We start from the raw sequence: 19617 nt of genomic DNA, 5'->3' as shown, positions 1-19617 counted from the left end.
TCCAGGTCAGCGTGAGCTCAAGATGCAGAGTTTGAATAATCTTGGACAAGGGTTAACTTTGAGGAGTGTATGTTGCTTCATCTTTCATGTGATTGGAGAGTCTCACAGGACTACTGTAATGATTGACTTCATGTACTTTATAAAACTGACTTTATGTATTTTATTGAAATAACCCATGTAAAGCAAATATAATTGTTGGCTTTAGCTTTGGAAAGAAGAAGCGTTTTAAGAGATGGAGCGATGTTGACAAGAATGGGAAGAGCTCTGTGTAGTGTCACATCACAGAACTTCCATACACTCTGACTCCCAAGTCACCATCTCCATGGCCTGTAATCCCAATCTTCACATGGTTGATGAGAATGATTCCTCATTGGAGAGAAATTCCTCAAAGTCAGTATCAAACTTTGTTTAGGGTCAATTTCATCTCATTCCTGCTGTCTAGCCCATTCCAGCTGGATGCTTTGCTTACTTGCTCTGCACTTGCCTATTTAAAATCCTCATTGCTTAGGCCCAGCTCAAGGAATTCCTTCTCCCTCTGCAATGCCTTTCTCTTCCACATGCCCATCTCATGCTTGTTCACTCTCCCTACCTGTCTCACAGAGGGTATAAAACATCAGTGTGCTGGAGGCCTCTTCATGTTGTCTACAAGTGTGTCCTGTGTACTCAGCTTCTGCTGGCACTTACCTCTGGCATTCCCTGGAGTGAAGAACCTGTGTTACTCAGTTAGCACCTGGGAAGCTGAAGCTGGCATTCAGGAAGTCTTGGATTGGTAAACTAATGGCCAGGACCTATCTTCTACACCATTTTATCCTCTGATATGCAATATTGAAGGCCACCAAATGTAATTATTACTGACTCCACTTGTTTCCTACAGGCCAGAGCGCATGGATATATTGGACTTCATTCCAAAGTCCTTTTACAATGTGAAGGGAACATGGTTCATGCCTGGTTCATTATTCAACAGCCATCTCTGCCCCCCCCTCTCTCTCTCTCTCTCACACACACACACACACACACACACACACACACACACACAAACTATATTCTAAAATGTACATCACTTGTCAGTCTTTTAATACCAGGCAACTCCTGTTTTTCTGTGTGAGAGTTAAAATCTCCAGTTTTTTCTGTAAACACATTTTGAAGTAGTTTTGGAGCAGTTCTACATTTTCACTAATTTTCTACTACTGCATGTTCAATTCATTCATACTTAATGTGACAAGTTTCTTTTAGCAACTTGACTTTACTGAGTCTTTCTAAAACATTCAGGTAGATTTTTCAAGAAATTAATTTCTTGTCTTTTCACATTCATACTTTGCTGCTTTACTTAATATTCAATGATGTCAATTTGTGATTTGACAAAGGATTACAGCTTGAATCCACAGGCTGGGGAACAGCATCTGTCAGTGTCACTTGGGGAGAACCAAAGTGGAAGGGTATAGGGGACAGACAGAGCCTGTCAGTCCCAGAGCTTCACGAGCAAAAGTCAGCATGTGTTATAGACAGAATGGAGGGGGTGCTGGGTAAGTGGGAATTGTAGGACAGAACTTCCACTGAACATTGATCATTTATTTTCTGTGAAAAAAAATGCATTTGCAGGTCCTAGTTTTGTCAGCAGGCTCGTGAGCAGGTTTTGACGAAGGTCTTGGCTGGACGCTCAGCCTTTGCCAATATTAGTGGCTAAGAAAGGACAAATGCCCTTTCCATTATGTGATACCCCTTTGGTCTTTTCTGTCCCTTTGATAGCCTGGTGGCATTTTATCACCAGGTCAAAGTTGGCAGAATTCCAAGGCTGTGGAACTCAGGACCCAAAGAATACATCTGTGTTTTCACTTACCTCCCACTAGTTTTAGTTTTTCTCCTCTGAATGGGGAGTGCAGGCCAATTCCTACCCTACTGAGTGGTTGTGAGGAATCAAAGTCACCTCATATTCTTTCTTTCTCCTTGAAATAAAGGGAGGACAATTATATCACCTCCTGGGAAATCTGGTTACACAGGCTGCGTGCTATGATGGCAGTGGGCCTGAGGGCAGACCAAGTCTTGCTCCCCTCTGGCCCCCTAACTCAGAGCTCCTACTGCAGAGGCCAGCACTGCCTGGGAGCACTGAGACCCTGGCATCCAAGCACTGGTGCAATAGTTCATACCTGGCTCTGGGAAGATGAGTGGTATAATGACCTCCAGATAGAGTGGGCAGAAATTGGGGCACTTTGGTGACCCCCTAGCCATTCCACCCTAAAAAACACCATTGCAGGTTACTGCTCCCGGTAATGAGAGGTACTATGTAAGGACATTGAACAGGAACAGATGAAGGGACCTTGGTGCTGGTATCTCCAGTGCCCCAGAGACCAATCTCCTCCTCATGGAGGTGGCTTCTTTGGTGCTCCCTGTGGCCCATGCCAAGGAGCTCTGGCCCAGGCTTAGGCTGTGTGTGGTAATGGCTAGAGAAAGGCTCTCCTGAAGGATTTGCCCTAATTGGAGCATTGAGTGAAGGATGGGGGGGAAGTGAATGGGCATTGAAGAGGCATTGGCACTAACAGGAGAGGAGTCTGTAGGAGAGATGGGCACGGCCTGAGGCATGGGCACCTGGAGAGCAGAAAAAGGGCATTTCCCAGCACCTTGGTTCACTTCTTCTTCAGACATGTGCCTTGTCACCCTGCCCAGGCCCTGGTCCCAGAGCAGAGCTGGAGCCAAGCAAAGGAAAGCAGGTTCTGGTGCAAGGCTTGAGAGCAATTCCAGGACAGACACCAACTGTGGAGGCGCAGGCGGCTCAGAGTGGGGAGGGAGGAGAGGAAAGCCATCCTGCCTTGAGCACACAGATAATGGAGCTCAAAGCACATGGATTTGCATAAATCCAGTTGACAATTCTGGGTACTCTTCAGGGAGCTTCACACCCCACTCTGGCATTCCACCTATGGAACACTCTGGGGACTCCCAACCCTGATAGAAACAGTAGAGGTCACTTGGTAATTGCCATTTTGCAGACCATAAAGAAGGAGACAAGTATCATGCTTTTAGAGAAAATTTAATAATGCGAAATGTTCCTGGGTGGGCTACTTGAATTCCAGTGCTATCTCTTTTGGTGACCAAGGGACTATCCCCTCTGACACCTGCTAGGCCCTGCAGGGCCCTAGCAGCAGCATCCAGATCCCATGAGGGGCCCAGGCTTCCAGCCATCCCCTGCCCAGATGTCAGGATTCCTCTCTCCAGCGAGCTCAGGCACTGAGGCAGGGTCCACACTGCAGGGGCCTCGGGCTCCTTACAGTTCAGGCCAGGGACTCTGCTGAGAGGAGGGCGAGAAGCACAGCAGAAACAAACTCTTTTACTTTGGGGTTCTGGCACCTTTTGCCCCAACAGTTAGGCTTCCCAGGGTTGAAAAAAACTCTTCCATCTCCTGCTGCAGCAGCCGGTTCCTCCTCTCCGCATCTTCCCGTGCCCGCTCTGAGTTCCTCAGCTTGATTTCCAGCATGGTGTACCTTTTCTTTTCCTGGTCCAGTTCTTCCTCTAGCTGCAACATTTGTTTCCGCAGGTTGGCAGTACCTCCTTCAAGTCTTAAAAATCAAGAAGAAAGACCCTGTTTTAGACTGGCTTGCTGGATTTGCCGAGAGAGAGTTGATGGGGTAAGAGCCTCTGGGCCTGGAGGGGTGGCCCTCCAGGGCCTGGAGGGGTGGCCATGTGAAGCACAGGCCCAGCTCCAGAGAAGCTGCACAGGCCGCCTCCTCCCCACCTCACAGACCCTGGCACTTCACCTCTGGAAGACCTGCCCATAGCTGGTGATCAGAAATACCAGTGTGAGCACTTGCCCTCCAGCCCTGAGTCCTCACTAAAATATGAAGACCACTTTACCCTGTGGGCCAGCCGACCATCCTGTGGAGGATGGACTGCAGACAGCAGGGCCAGTCCCCTCTGGGACTTGCCTCTACTCTGCTCCCTCCTGCTGCCTCATTCCTCAGCCACACACAGCAACTCACAGGAAACCCCATCAGCTGTCATTTCCATCCCTGCTAGTCCTTTGAGTCCAAGCTCAGTGTGCCCTCTGTGAAGCTCCTCTGAATCCTCCCCAGCAGGTCACATTATTGCTCCTTTGTGCTACCAGAGTGACACCATTTTTGTAGAGGCTGACACTGTACAAAGGTTGGTACATTTGTCTTTCCAACCAGACAACCAGCTCCTGTCTGGCCTGAGGGATACACTGAGCCTGGCCCTTGGGAACTGGCCTGGCTACTTACAAGTCATATGACTGTGGGCAGGACACAAACTACCCTGAGCCCTGGGGTCAACAGCCTCCCCCAAGCACTACAGCTACAATGAACAAAACACCACATGTGTACAACACAATGCCTGGCACCCAATGTATGAGGAGCAAATGTCAACTCCCAGTCCCAGACAGGACAAGGCCTGGCCTCCACCTCAATCACTGAACACCAAGCTCAGAGAAGGGAGAAAACCTCCCTCCACCCCAGCCTTCCACCTGGGGAGCACAGGACATGCTGTCAGAAATAAGGCCCCAAGGCAGGTAGCAGCAACCCCATGGCGCCTCACTGTTATCCTCGAGTCCCAGGGCCCCTCTCTGCCAATTCCTCCCACCCATCGGTTCACTCAAGCTTCAGGCCCTAGTCCAGTCTCCAGACCTGAAGCACCATCTATCTACATACTAATGATCCTCAACTCTGCTCAGAAACGAAATAAGCATCTCCAGCTTCACAGGTCCACAGCTGAGACCCTGACCCTTCTTCCAAGCACTTCTCCCCCAGCCCCAGTGAACACCTTCTTCCAGTTGCTTGGCCAAACAAAAATGTCCCTAAGTCAGTTCTTTTCTTACTCCCACAGCTGATCAATTAGCAAAACCTTCCAAATATGTTCAGAATCTGGCTCCTCTCCCCACCTCAACCACTTCCTTAGGCCCATGTCACCCAGTCAGACCTAGACCCTGTGGGCTAACTGGTCACGCTGTCCTCAGTATAGCAGCCAGATGCACCTGTCAAAGTGATCAAAGTGCTCAAGTCCCTCCAGTCACTTAGTCTATTGGGAGTAAAATCCAGAGCATGATCTGACCAAAGGTCCTGCCCTCTGCTCCCAGTCAGCCCTCTTCTCACACTGCACCCCACCTGCCCTCTCTTCCCTCTGCCTGCAGCACAGACTCGACTCCAACCCTCTCTCCCACACTCCCCTTCCCTCCACCCTGTTTCATTCTCATCCTCTAACCTCTAACAGACCACACAGATTTTTAAAGTTTTTTGTATAGTCTTTCCATGCCCCCACAACCACATAAGGACAGAGATGTTGATCAGTGTTGTTCATAGCTCTGTTCTCAGCATCTAGCACAGGGGGGATGGGGGAGAGCTGATCTGCCTGCCCACCCAGACCAGACCCAATACTGTCTCCATAGGTACAGAATAAACAAGATATATTACCCCAAAGGCCCACTGGATGGGGCCCTGCTCCTTCCTATGCTCAGAGACCTTTTCATTTTTGACCACTTCCCTCCAAGCAGGACAATGGATGGGACTGCTTTGCCACTACAGGAGCTATCATTGCTGGCCCTTTGCCTCTGAGGGCCTTATCTCACCTCCAACCCATCAAGCAGGAGGCAATAAGATCAGTGTTTCTGGAGCACTCTGGATGTAGCCAGCACTGTGCTGAGCACTCCCCCATCACGTCAGTCTTCAAAACAAATGTGTGAGGTCCCTGAGCCCACAGAGCCTGCCTGGGTGGACACTCAGTCAAGACCCACTGGGGGAAGGGAGCCTGTCTGGGACACTCTGTCCATACCTGATGGTCTGACCTAGAGTCTACCACAAAACAACATTGCATTTCCCCTGAGAAATGGAGCCTCTGAGTGTGGGAAGGAATTAGCAGCTCAGGTGACAAGCTGACTCTGACCTCCTGTGAGGCTGTCTGTGGTAAACTGCCCTGAAATCCACAGCTTTCATCTTTGTGCTTGTCTGTCCCCAGCAGTTAATCACTTCCTCTGTCCCCATCACTGCTTCCAGTCACCTCTGCCTGGTAAACCCAGGCTTACATTTTTAGGGACTCCACACAACAGTATACCTCAAAGTTTTCTCATGGTGTGTCCTTTCTCCTTCTTGCTCAACTCAATCCTATTGGGCCTTGAAGTCCTGGCTCAGACACGACCTGCTCTGACCCTCCCTGACCTTCCTTGTGACCTCTGTCCTTAAAGCCCTTCTCCTGTCATATATCTGCCAAGGACACAGTCCCTGCACATGCTGACCCTCCCTGGGGGCCCAGGATGTGGCTTCCAGAAGAACAACAAAGCCAAGCGCTACCATTCCAGTTCCCTGAGGAAATCTCATGCTCAAAATGAGAAGCAGGAATTCCTTCCACCTCCACTGTCCCTGATAGAGAAAGGATGTCCTCAGAACCCACTGATACCCCTGCGAGTGGGTGGGAACTGAGCCACAGGTCAGAGAGCCAGACGAAGGAGTCAGAAATGCTGCTGGAAGCACAGTGCTGTTCAATGTAGCTTCTGCCAGCGACCTTAGCCGGAGAACCTGGCCTCTGAGAGCCGGGAAAACACCCTCCTCACAAGGAGGCTGGGAGGGTCAAACAAGGGCCATCTGTGAGCAAGCTCAAAAGGCTCAGAATATGACTCAAAGCATCCTCCTGTGGTCAGGGTGGGAGGGAGAGCCTGGCTTGGCACTACCAGCTCCCTTTTCAGAGGAAATCAGATTTCGATTGGAAGTCGTCCTCATCCATGTCAGGCCTAACTGCTATCAACATATCCCAGCGGCTCCTACCTGACTGCGGGCTACACAGGAACCCCTAGTCTGAGCCCCTCTATCAGAGGTGCTCTGAGCAGCCCAGGCTGAGATTCTGACTCATTCCTTCAGCAGGAATTCATGGAGCTCTCCCAAACATAGGACCCCATGACCACTCTGTCCTATGGCATTCTCCCAAAAAGGTGACTTCTTGGGGCTGACTGCTCAGAGTCCTGCCTCCAGGAGACTTTCCTTCAGAGCCAGAAGCTATGAGGCCAGAGGCTGACTGCCTTGGGCCAGTGCCCAGTGAGCACTGCCCACAATGGCTCTGCCCAGCCCAGGGCACAGCCTCGGTCGGCCCAGCCTCTGCAGCCCTTTACCTTTTCACACTTGTCTCGTACTCAGTCCTCTGTTGGCATAGCTCTGCCCTGAGCTCTGTGACCAGGCCCTGCAGAGTCGTGGAGTAGTGGGCACGGTCCTGGGCCAGGCTGCCTGGGTCGCTGGGCTCGCTGCTGCTGGGGCAGAGGCCCACCTCATCCAGGCTGTGGCCCAGGTCTGGGGATCTGTGGTCCTCACTGCTGCTGGGGAAGGGGGAGGGTTCTGAGGCCCCCTCGGTGAGCAGGGAGCTGCAGGCAGAGGAGTCGCTGGCCCGGCAGGCTGTGCAGCTGCTGATGGAGCCCCCAGCAGAGGCCTCAAAGGAGGAGGCCCCCGACCACGCTGAGCTGGACATGCTGGGAGTGCTGGGGAAGAGGCTGGCTGCCGGCACGTTGTCATAGGTGGAGAGTCTCTGTGAGGTGCTCAAGTCCTTGAGCCTGTCTCCTGAGGAAGCCCCGTGGTGGCTACGCAAGGAGGACAACCCATTCATGAACCAGTTTCTGCCAGAGGAGATTATGGGCATCTCCAGGGATGAGCTGCCTGCTTTCGGGCTCCCTGACCGGGACCCTGACTGCCGAAAAAGAAGACTTCCAACTAGGCAGAGTCTGCATCCTCTTCCCAGGACTGCTGGTGGTCAGGCCAGAGTGGCTACCTGGGCCCAGGGGAGAGTTTTCTAGACAGTGCAGCCACAGTGGCCCCATCCAGAGATGAGGTCCTCCTATGTGAGGGTAGGCCAGGGGCTCTGGGGCTCCTGGGCTCTCCCCTGGCTGTCCCTGGTGACCTCCTCGGAGCCCACTCCACTGTGCAAGGTGGGCTCCCATGGGGGGAGGCTGGCCCTTCAGTGGTCCTTGCAGTGAAGAGAGCTGGCTGTGTTTGCGGATCAAGACAGTCATCAGGTGCTGAACAAGGGAAGTGCCTGCCAAGAAGCCAAATCGAGAAAGGCCTGGCTGTGAATGTCTCTCCAATCAGATCTGTCAGGGGGCACTGCAGCTTGGACCCAGGGTGCCAGGCTCTGCCCCCAGCCCAGAACCAGGTTGCCCCTCAAGAGAGAAGTCTACAAGAGCTTGACATCAGCTACCCTGAAGGAAAGGATGACCATTATACCCTCCAAATCCAAGCACAGACAGAGGGATACTGCCCAAGGATTGTCTTCCTCGGACAAATGCAGGTCCTGAAGCAGAGGAGGCGCTGTGCTTCCCAGCCCACTACAGCAGCTAGGTAAGGGGAGAAAGCAGGCACAATGCCCATTAAGGCTGTAAAATGAGCAAGTTGCAGGCTGGGACTGGAAACCAGCTCCTGGGTGTCAGAGCCCTATCGGCTGAGTCTCCATATCTCACAACCCTGTGCTACCAATAATGTCTATACCTGACTACCCATGTTCTCAGGGGCAAAGGGCTCTGGGACAGGGTCTAGAGATGTCTTACAGGTACATGTGGGCACACATGCCCTCCCACATAGCCATACAAACATCCAGTCACCTTCCATGATGGTTACTGGGTCTTCTATCTGTGGCCGAAGTATATTAGGTCCAAAAACGGTTGCCAGGTTTTGGACGCTCATCTTGTTGACATTTGAGTGGGACTGAACTTCATCTAGAAACCTGCCAAGTAAGGAAGAGGCCATTGGCGGAGAAGCAAATCCTGATGCCTGCTCTGCGAGGAGCTACCTGGGGCCCACAGCCACATGCTCCCACAGCCAGCTACCCCTGCCAGCTTGGTAGAGGGCAGAGCCTCCCCTGGGGTCCAGGAGGGACAGCAGAAGCAAAAGCCTGTGGCACAAGGTACTGTCATCAGCATGGAAGGAAGACACATGGCTGTCTCACCTGCAGTGGTGCAGATGTCAGGGACTGGGTGAGGGCCAACCTGCATGCCCTTTCCCAGCACCTGAGCTGGGGGTCTTGTCAGGAGGTGACTCTTGGGTAAGGGGACTGAGAAAAACATGAAGAGGAGGCAAAAAGAACAGAAGTATGTCTCTTCCCTTCTGAATGATCCACGAGGGACTTGAGCACTGCCTGCTCCCACAGGGGACTGTAAAGCTAGTTTTTGCACAGGGACTGTGTTCTTTAATAGTCCCTGCTGGCTCTCTGACTGGCACTCAGGGAGCAGTGTGGGATGGGAGAATGACCCGGCCCCTGCCCCCGGTCACTTACTTGCAGATATACCTGAGCAGGTTATAATTGGCCAGGGGAAGGCTGCTCACTTGTTTAGCCAACTCCAGAGTCCCCTTGTATTGAAAGAGAAAAACAGCATTTCAGAAACCAGCAACTGGCCCTTCTCTCTCTGAGGGAAGGACAAGGAAGTGGGCAGGAGTGAGGGTGGCATGCACCTCCAGCAGCCCATTGGGCTTGGCCCCTGGTGACCAGAGGGCACCACCAACTCCTCTCCCTCTGAGGAGTGGCTGGGCCAGGCCTATGACCTCCTGGGGAGGCAGATTTACTCTGGGGACTGATGTGAGGGATAGGCCTCTGCAGGACGCCAGAGGAATGTCAAGGCCAGTGCTTACTGAGACACAAACTTTTGCCAGATAAAGACCCCTCATCTCCTACAGGGCCACAGGGAAGGTAAACAGTCCTTCCTAGCCAAGCACCTGTGGGTGGGGGTGGGAGCCTCTGTCCTGTCTCAGATTCTTTTGGAAGGAAGCAGAATATAAATAGATGAAGGGTCTGGCTGTTTCTAAACTCCGTGGCACTGGGTAGCCTGACATGAGTGTAGGATTGGGTGGTGAAATAGGAGTGCCTACTGGGTGGTGTACTAGGTGTGACCAAAACTTGGCCTGCTTTAGGAGGCACCTGCTCTGAGCCCCCCCTCCCCAGGCTGAAACCTCATGCAGAGAAGGTCCTGCACAGAGGGAGTGCTCCAACACCCCTCACCCCCTAGGATCAGGATGCTCCAGGCTGCCCCATGAACAAAGCAAGATAAACCTGCCCCCATAGCAGGATTCTCCTGCCCCTACCCCAACACACACAGAGCAGGCCTCAGGTCAGGATCTACATGTCTCAAAACATGATGAGAGTCAGAGTTTTGTGTGCTGATTCCACAGCCCCCTCCCTACACCTAGCAGGTCCACCTCCCAGGATGATTCCCCAGGAGCCACTAACCTCCCCCTCGTCCTTGGTGAGCAGCTGGGCGCAGCTGAGGAAGTCCTCATACCTGGCGAAAGGGACTACAGGCTCGGGCAGCTCCCGCAGGTACAGCTTCAACAGAGAGGCCACCGTGTGCACATCTGTGGTGCTGCCAGCAAGGGGACACATGAGAAGCATGGGTGCCAGAGAACTGAAAGAGGGATCAGAATGTCCCCACCCAGCGGCAGGCTCTGCTCTCACACCCTTGCATGTGTATGTGCATGCGCACAAAAAAGAGCCACAGAGGGCTAGGGACTGCATCTGCTCCCACTGCCTGTTATGAAAATGCCCAGGCTGCTTCCAGGAGCCTGGCACAGTGGTACTGAGTTGGGTAGGGACTGGAGCTCCAGCTCAGATGACCCACAGCCCAGGCCCCTGCTTAGAAGCCTTGTGCCTCAGGTATGGGTTGGCCCTCAGGGACGGCAGTGTGAAACTCTCCACTGCTGTAAAAGCCATAGGGCCAGCAGGGTGCAGCTGCTCCCCCACAGTGGCTGCTCTGGGTGGGAGGAATCATACATGATCCTGCTGGCTCAGAGGAGCCCTGGGGCAGCTGGTCGGGGAACCAGTAGGAATGAAGAGTCCCCTTCTGAGGGCCCAGTGGCCACCTCAGAGTCCTCTGCAGGGTGACATGGCAGCTGCACCGTTCCTGGGAGGATGGGAGCAGGGATGGGCAGGGAAGCAGGCTGGACAAGCTGTCCTTGCCCAAGCCTGAGCTTGCTCCCACCCCCACCTGCCCTGCGATGGAAGGAGAAGGGCCATGTCAAAGAGAGTGGAGGCCCAGGGTACTGGCCACCAGGGATGGGCAGGTCAGAGGTCAGCCCCTTTCCTCAATGGATGCTTGGGCTTCTGTGCTCCTCACCCTATTTCCAGCACCTGGCACCCAATGTGTCTGCTCCCAGTCCTCAGTCTCCTGCTTCTAGCTCAGAGCTGCCCAGGCTAAGGTGAGCACCATGGAGGGCAGCATACCTGGGCTTGGGTACTGTGTCCCGATCTTGAACTTCCTCTAAGCTAGTCTGCCAGACAGGGCTTGGGCTTGCTGACTGAAGACTTACTGGTCCCCTTTGTGTGCATTTACCTGTTTGCCATCTTTTCTGACCCCTTGAGGGCAAGACCTTGTCTGTCTAGTTCATAGCCACATCCCCATGCCTGAGGGGGTGCTCTCACTCAGTGGATGGGTGAGGTAAGTTGAGTGAAGGAAGTAAGAAAGGACTATGGTGAGGGTCAATGGAGCAGTTAGGGTCTGGCTCAAAGGAGACCCTCCTTGGGACTTGGCAACAAGGTGGACAGGCTTAGAACTGCTACATACCCCAGGGCCAGGGCTGGGAAAGGGTTGGAGTTGAGACAGCTCTGCTGACTGAGGCTTCCAGGCTGGTGGGGCTATTTATGGAGCAGGGAGCCCAAGACCTGGGTCTGAAGTTCATTGTTGTGCAGAGTGTGGTTTTTACCTAGGAGTGAGACTGCTCTGCAATGCGTTGGAGCAATTAGGTGGGCACAAGTGCAGGGCCAGAGTACCACCACAGACATGGTAAAAAATGAGAAAGAATGGTGTTAGATAACCCAGGAAGTAGTTTCTAGAAGGAAAAGTGCCCAGAGCCCAATGTCAAGGGTGAATTTCCATGAATCACAGAGGGGCATCATTTGAAGTAACCTCCAACTACAATCCTGGACCACACAGGCATAGGATGGAAGAGGCCTGGCTGGCAGAGGTTCAGAACGGACCTCAGGCTCGCTGAGATTGCAAATTCTGGACCACCAATTCAAAGTATCAGAATGCAGCTTCATAGGGCTCCAGATGGAGGGACCCCTGTGCCTCCTGGGCAGATCTCCTCTGGGGAATGGTGGTCTCAGACTCTACATCTGAAGAAAGACATGGGCAGACTATCCTGGCTACGGTGATGGGTCTGGGCAGAAGCTGGAGGGACAGGGGGTGTTCTGCTCCAAGAAGAGGCCCAGGAAGGCCAGGGCTCCCAATAGGAACCCATAAACTACCCTGAGGCATAGAGGGCCACATCTATGAGGGCAGATCCAAGAAGAAAAGGAAAGCTCCATGAAGGCCAGGGTAAGCTTGATGCAGGAAGAACTTCCTATGAAAAACTGTCCCAAATGGGTAGCACCCCCCAAACAGCCCCCTTTCCCCTATTCTTAGCCCCTTGGCTCTTAGTGAGGTTGACTCTGCCCAAAGGGTAAATCCCTGGACCTGGTAAGCCCCAATGATGGGTTAGGATGGGCACTGGCCCAGGACAGATGGAGTAGACTTGCTCCCCATCAGGAAACCTGAGAGGATGTGGGGCCACAGCTGCTGCTCCATCTTGGCACTGATGGAACCTAGGGGCAGGTCACCCTAAGCAGAACCAGGGCAGACACTCTAAAGAGAGCCTGAAGTCCTGAATGGAGAAGCAGTGGCCCTTCCTTTCTCCTGCCTGAGTTGGGTTTAGGGGCACCTGCATTGGAAAAAAACCTGCCTGGAAGTGAGCAACCTCCTCTGTGGCAGGACTATCCCTGAAAGGGGGCCTAGGGGAAATGCAGGGATGTGGGGCTCTGTACTCTGTCCATTGGGGAGGTCTGTTTCAGCACATATGCAGCAATGTGAGGAACCATTCTCCCCATAGTCCTGCTGCCAGGCTTCCTGGGCACCCATGCAAGCCTGACTCTGGAGCTGACGTCCTGGGAGAAGGCCCAGCAGGGGGATAATGGGCAGGTGGCCCCATCTTCATCCCTCCCCCAGGGGCTCACCTGTCAAACAGTGGCTTCTCCCCACAGTCAAAGGAGTCCTGCAGGTCCCTCACCAGGTTGGCCTGGCCTGGCATGCGGAAGAGCCCCTCCTCAGTAAGCCCGTGCTCCCGGATGAAGTCCACACACTGTTCCACCAGCAAAGGGGCCAGGCGGGGTCCATACTTCTGCTCAAGGTGGACTGTGTCCTCCAGGTGCTGCCCAAAGACCCCTGGGCACAGAGAGGACCTGGTCACACCCTCAGCTATCCAGCTTAGTGGTGAGAGGGGGGTCTTGGGACAACAGAGGGCAAGGGTGGTGTCAGGGCCAAAGGTGACTGCTCCTGAGGGAGATTAGAAACTATGAAGGCACCTGCTAGGCGGCTGGATGCCAGGCCACCTGAGATAGGGAGCAAAAGGGCACTATGGACAGGTGTCCTGTTTTGTCTTGTGGAGCTTATGTAAGCCTGAGGAACCTTAAAAGGGCCTGCAGGGAACATGTATTACACATTTTATTGATTAGTTTATTCATGCAATACTAACCTCCAAAGAGGAGAGGCCAATGATTTAAAAACTCAAGTCTATGTCCATGAAAAGACCTGCTCTAGAATGTTCTTAGCAGCACTCCTTGCAATCTCTCCAAATGGATAGGCACCCAATGCCCATCAGCAACAGAATGAGCAGATACGTCAGGGTCTGCTCACATGGCCCTAACACAGATATCAACAGAACAGGTGGGGCAGAGCTCATGTGATAAGGCGCACGATGTGTTCACATGGAAACGCAATCATGACTTGACATTGCCGATCATCAAGGAAATGCAAATCAAAACCACCATGAGATACCACTTCACACTCATTAGGATGGCTGCTATTTAAAAAAAAAAAAAGACACAAAATAACAAGGTGGAAGAGGGGATGGGGAATAAATGATAATGAAAAAGTACAATAAAGATGAACTATTAAAAATATAAAAATGAAAAACAAAAAATAATAATGTTAGCAAGGATGTGGAGAAATTGCAAACCCTTGTGCACTGTTAGTGAGAATATAAAATGGTATAGTTATTGTGCAAACAATATGGAGTTCCTCAAAAACTTTACAACAGAATTACTATATGACCCAGCAATTCCACTTCTAGGTGTACATATATACCCAAAATAACTGACAGTAGACTTGAACATATATTTATACAACCATGTTCACAGTGGTACCATTCAAAATAGCCAAAAGTGGAAGCGATCCAAGTGTCTATCAACAGATGAATAGATAAACAAAATGTGGTATGTACTTACAATGGAATATTATTCGGCCTTATAAAGGAACAAAATTCTGGCACATGCTACAACATGAATGATCCTTGAGGACATTATAGTAAGTGAAATTAGTCCCAAAGTGACAAATACTGCATGATTCCACTCATAAAAGATACTAGAATATCAAAAAATTGGAAAGTAGAAGGGTGGTTGCCAGGGGCTGCAGGATGGGCGATGGGGAGTTATTATTTATTGGGGACATCGTTTCAGTTTTACAAGATGAAAAGAAGTCTGGAGATGAATGATGGTGATGGTTACACATTATGAATATACTTAATTCCACTGAGTTGTACACTTAAAATTGGTTAAGATGGTAAATTTTACATTAGCTCTATGTACCAAAAACTTTTAAAATTTATGAAAAACCAAACACATTGCCTTGGCTGGGTGGCTCAGCTGGTTGGAGTGCTGCCCTGTACACCAAAAGGATATGGGTTTGATTCCCAGTTAGGCCACGTACGGGAGGCAACTGATCAATGTTTCTCTCTCTTACTCTCTCCCTTCCTCTCTCTCTAAAATCAATAAATATATCCTCAAGTGAGGATTTTGGAAAAAGAATTTTAAAAAAGCTTGAGCTTTCTCTCCCGCATCTCTAAAATCAGTAAGTAAAAATTTGAAATAATACATTACAAAAATGCAAAAGCCAGACCCAGCACAAAACTTCACTACTCTATTTATGTAAAGTGCAAAACTAGGTCAGAACATGGCTAGCTCAGTGGGTCAGCGACTAGATGGGGCCTGACAGGCTCTGGGTGCTGGTGATGCACACTGCTTCTCTGGTTGTGTGTACTTTGAGAAAAATCATTAAACTGTATGCTTGTGATTGTGATACTTTTATGTATGCCATATTTTAATAAGATTTGCAAAAAATCAGGTAGTAAAAGATCCAAAACATTTAATACAGGACAAGAAAGCAAATGAGGGATAGAGAGATAGAGCAAAAGAGGAATTTCTGACTGAGAAAACCTGTGAGAACTATATATACAGCTGGGTTAAGAGGTCCCTGGCAGCCAAGGCAAAGAGTAGAAGGAGCTGAGACCCATAAAGCTTTCTATCTTGTAGTGAGAATAACAGGAAAAACAGCCTTCTCCCAGCCTTAAGCTCTAAGAGGACTCTGGAGTGCCCAATAGCTTCCAGATCCATGATGCAGAGAACTCCCCTGCAGGGCAGGTTAAGGAGTATACCAGAAGCATATGGTACCTAAGGGACATAGCCCAGGCAAGTGGCTTCCCAAGACCTGTATGGTGAGTCAGAGGATAAGACTCTCAATTCTTCCCCTGGCACTAAGTGGTGGCAGGACTCAGGAAACCTAATTGTCACCCCACACACATTGGTTATTTTGAAATAAGATATATCAATTTGTAATACAGTGCCTGGCATAGAACAGGGCTCAGTAAATGTCCTTCCTCACCCTGCAGGACCCAAAGACAAAGCACACAGAACCCAGGGGATGAAAACATACCCTTCTAGAAACCATGCTCATGTGGAATGCACCTAATAATGCCATCCGAGCTTTAGAAAAAAGTCTGTGTGCACTTGGGCTATGTGTGTTTATACATGCATGTGGGGGGTCATGTGTGTGCATATGAGTGTGTATGAGGAAAGTGCTGAAATAGGTAACACATGGTACTTGTGGGACCAGGTGTATTCTAAACATTTCACATATATCAATATATTTATTCTCATATAGCTGAGTAACTCGAGACTATTATTATTAATAAAAACAGGTGTGATTATCCTGTTTTATAGACAAACTGAGGCCCAGAAAAGGGGACACTCTGAAAAGATTCCTGCTCCTCGAGGACTTAGCCAGGATATGCACCTAGCCCAATGCAGATGGAATCTTTGTCGTTATGGCCTTTGGTTTTAACCATCATCTTCTGCCTATGTCCCCTCCCCCAGCCCTAACCCAGTCATCCAGCCAGGCTCAGCACTTGGAGGGCCTTGGGGGAGGCTCCTATTCCCCAGAATTCCTGAGGGACATATAGGGTCAATGCTCATCATGACCCATTGGTATTTTCCAGGGCAGGGTACTGCTATTCTTCCAGTCTCTTCAAGCATCCTCCCTCATGCCCACTCTACAACCCCTGGGTCCTCATCAGGCCACACCCATGTCTGCCTTTAGGCCTCTGACTTGATTGCAGGCCAGTTCCCCCCTTCCAACTCAGGGCCCCAGGGGCCCCCCTTTCCTAGCTCTCACAGCTCTGTTTATGGGGTGTGGGGAAAGTGCTCAAGGGGCTTCCTGGAGAAGGCATTGCTTGTTGCTAAGGTTGGGAGGGGCCTTCAGAGACTCAGGTACCCATGAACAGTGGGGCTGGCTCTGAGGCATATGCTCTCTGTCTGGTCCAGGCTTTGTACCCAAAGGCTGGTGGAGGACAGGCAGGGACCAAGTTTGGACTTTTTCCTAGGGGGTAGGTAGGGGCAGTCAGGAGGCAGCAAAGGGTTTCCAGCAGAGAAGGTTCTGGTGGGATTTACATGTTTCTAGCCCTCTGGGCAGCTTTAGGGCTCTCTAATACCTAGACAGGGCTGGGGCCCAAGTGTGAGAGAATGGAAGTGTGGAGGAAGGGATGGACAGAAAGACAACAGATGTCTTGAGGACAGGAGACAGGAGCTCAGGAATGGTTGGCATCAAGCAGAGGCTGGATGGAATTACCCAAGATCTGTGGCTCTCTAGAGAGAGTTTTAGAATTGTTTTTCTCAGTGTCTCTTTCCTCTGACTGTGGCTTCAGTCACCTGTGAGCTGAGGGAGTAAGGCTGAGCACAATGATAGGATAGGGGCTATGTGTTCATTTGACTTCTGCTCCACCCCGTGCATTGGTTCCGACCAGGGAGAGGGAGGTGGCCCCTGGTGAGGAACCAAGCGGGGGTGAGTATCTTCACATCAGCTGTGATGGCGGCCAGGACAGTAAGACCACTGTAGTTGTGCTGAAGGCAATGTTTAGGACAGCTCACATAGGAGGGGACTGCTGAGCTCCTCCCAAGGACTAATAAGAAATGTGCACAGACTGAGAAGGAAAGAAGCCTCCAGGTAGAGGAGCCTGTGTACTGGGTGCAGGCCAGGTAGCAGGAAAGCAGACATACAGGACATTTAGTTGGTGGGAAAGCCGAAATGAAAGGACCTGTGGGTGAGCAGGAGGCAAGCATGGAGGGCACAATGCCAGGCAAGCTCCCTCTACTCTTGGAGGCTGTCTGCTCAAGGGTATTCCCCCTGGGTGTCCCCTGACTATTCACTGAAGGTCCTGATCCCAGTGCCCTCGGGGGACATCTGTGCCCTGCAGGTCAAAGTAGAAGAGGTGACTGCCTGGTAAAGCAATGAGAGTGAGGTATGGGCTGGGTATTGGGGACTGTGGAGAAGGATCAAGTATATGGACCAAAGGGCACAGATTGCCACTGAACTTCTCTGGTGCTGCCATTTGGGAATTCGGGCCTGGTGCCACCAGATCTGTGCATTTTCCAAAGAGACTGGGAATATAGATTTTTATATAAACTCTCTTGATTTTAAATAACCAATTTAAAAATGTTTCAAATATCATACTAGCTAAAGAAGAACATCTTAAACCCACATGTCTCACTGCTAAGCACAGGTGACAGAGCCCTGAATAAGAGGGAATAGTGCCTCTGGGTGTTGAGGACCAGCCTAGGCCACTCTGGGGCTGGACAGAGGCCAGGACCCTTGGTAGTGGGCCTTAGGAACTTCTCAAAGCTTCCCTAGGCAGCCACCTGCCCACTGCCAGACCTTGGAATTGAGTCTACATTCCCAGCACAGTCATGCGGAGCATGAGAGCTAGTGCAGGCTTCCCAAGTACACTGTCCCACTTGCCACCCTTGGAAGGGACATGCCTTAGGGAGCCCCATGGAAAAGCCTCATTTCAACTCAGTCTTCCAGGCTTACTTCCCAACTATTCTCTCCCACTAGAGGCCCCTGCACTCAGTGAACAGGACGTAGCCTCCCTAGCCCAGAGGCCTTGCATGCCATTCTGTTCCCAGAGTCTCTTTGGCAGGACCTGGTAAAGCCTAGAACAGCTGCACTGAATTCTTTCAGCCCTCTTGGCACATTTTGGAGAGCTAGTATTGCCAAGAGCCAGTTCCAGTAGATCTGTCAGATCCCTGGAAACCCAGCCAGCATGTAGGTTCCTCGAGGTCCCAGCCCACACTCTTCACAAAGCACTGGCTCTGCCAGGGAGAGAAAACTGGCAGAGGCTGCCTTTCCTCTGGATGAACCTGCTGAAGGGCTCAGAGCTGGGCTGGGCCTCCGTTCATTCCAGCTGCCCTCTGACAAAGCCTGGAATCCCATACAGGAGCAGAAAACCTACAAGCCAAGTGGCCAGCTGGCTCAGATCCCTGTCCTGCATGACCTCAACCTCTCTGAGTATCGGCCACTGCCACTTTGTGGAGCTGTGAGCAACCATGGGAGTGCCTACTACACCAGGCACCCTGAAGCAGGTACTTGGTAAACATGGCCTTCTTTTGACCTAGAGGCCTGGGGGAAGGAAAGGGCTGGGCTCTGCTTGTCCCCAGTCCCACATCCAGGAAAGGGAGACAGCTGGGATTCCCTCTTGGAACTGATCCCCCAGCTGATACCTAAGGCCTGCCCTAAGGGCACAGTCACAGAAGAGACGGTAGGAGAAAATAATTCTAAAATTCTCTCCAGAGATCCACAAACTGGGTAATCCATCCTTGTTTCTTCTCCACTCCCCAGGGCAGGAGCTGTATTCCCTGCACCCACCCACCATTTGTAAACCCATCCTTCGATCACTCCAGCAGTTGTGCCTATGTGCTGTAAAAATTATTCCTGTGTAAAACCCTTTCCCTGGCTCTTCCTGCCCAACCAGGCCTCGCCAAGCAACAGGCTAAAGTCAGCGCAGCAGACAGAAAAAAGCGAGAGACAAACATCATCTTGGGGGGGGAGGGGGTCTGCCCAGAGCCAGCCCCCGAAGTGGGGGCACTCTGAGACCCAGGGAAGGAAAAGTGGGCGAGCCCTGGGATTGGAGTAGGAAGCCCCGGGTGCGTTTCCCCGCTCGGTCTCAGTCCCCTAGTAGTGGTGGGGCGGGGGAGGCACGTCCTCTGCAAGCCCTCGCGCTGTTTTCTCATCTCCGCACGCGGGACGCCCACTCGGGTAGCAGGCGCCCGGCCTCACCCTCTGCCCTGGAATACGAGTGCGTCCGCTCCCCCAGGGCGACTCAGGGTCCAGCGCTGGCACCACGGCGCTCCCCCAGCTCCCAGCTGCGCAAGCTTAGCGCTCCTCTCACCTGCCTCGCCAGTCTCGGGTTTAACTGAATTGCTTTCCCGGCCCTAGACGCCCGCATCCTGTCCCGCCCTACCTGGGGCGGCGGGCGCACAACAGGCTGGCAGGCGGCAGCACGGCCGCGGGCAGGAGCGGCA

General features: G+C 51.7%; 1 protein-coding gene across 1 annotated transcript in view; it reads right to left on the bottom strand.

Annotated features, from left to right (window-relative positions):
- Nucleotides 1–3003: 3003 nt before the first annotated feature.
- The window catches only part of ARHGAP22 (Rho GTPase activating protein 22), a 71950-nt gene continuing 55336 nt past the window's right edge, over nt 3004–19617 (bottom strand). The window contains 9 exon segments of the mRNA XM_036026705.1: nt 3004–3548; nt 7097–7671; nt 7673–7762; nt 7764–7952; nt 7955–8007; nt 8570–8691; nt 9241–9314; nt 10189–10321; nt 12946–13153. Of these exon segments, the coding sequence (XP_035882598.1) occupies nt 3320–3548; nt 7097–7671; nt 7673–7762; nt 7764–7952; nt 7955–8007; nt 8570–8691; nt 9241–9314; nt 10189–10321; nt 12946–13153 (1673 nt within the window). The 3' untranslated portion in view covers nt 3004–3319.

Source organism: Phyllostomus discolor, chromosome 5 (assembly GCF_004126475.2).
Source record: "Phyllostomus discolor isolate MPI-MPIP mPhyDis1 chromosome 5, mPhyDis1.pri.v3, whole genome shotgun sequence".
NCBI classification, from domain to species: Eukaryota; Metazoa; Chordata; class Mammalia; order Chiroptera; family Phyllostomidae; genus Phyllostomus; species Phyllostomus discolor.
The sequence above is the reverse complement of the archived record's forward strand: the minus strand, read 5'-3'. Positions and strand labels throughout refer to the sequence as shown.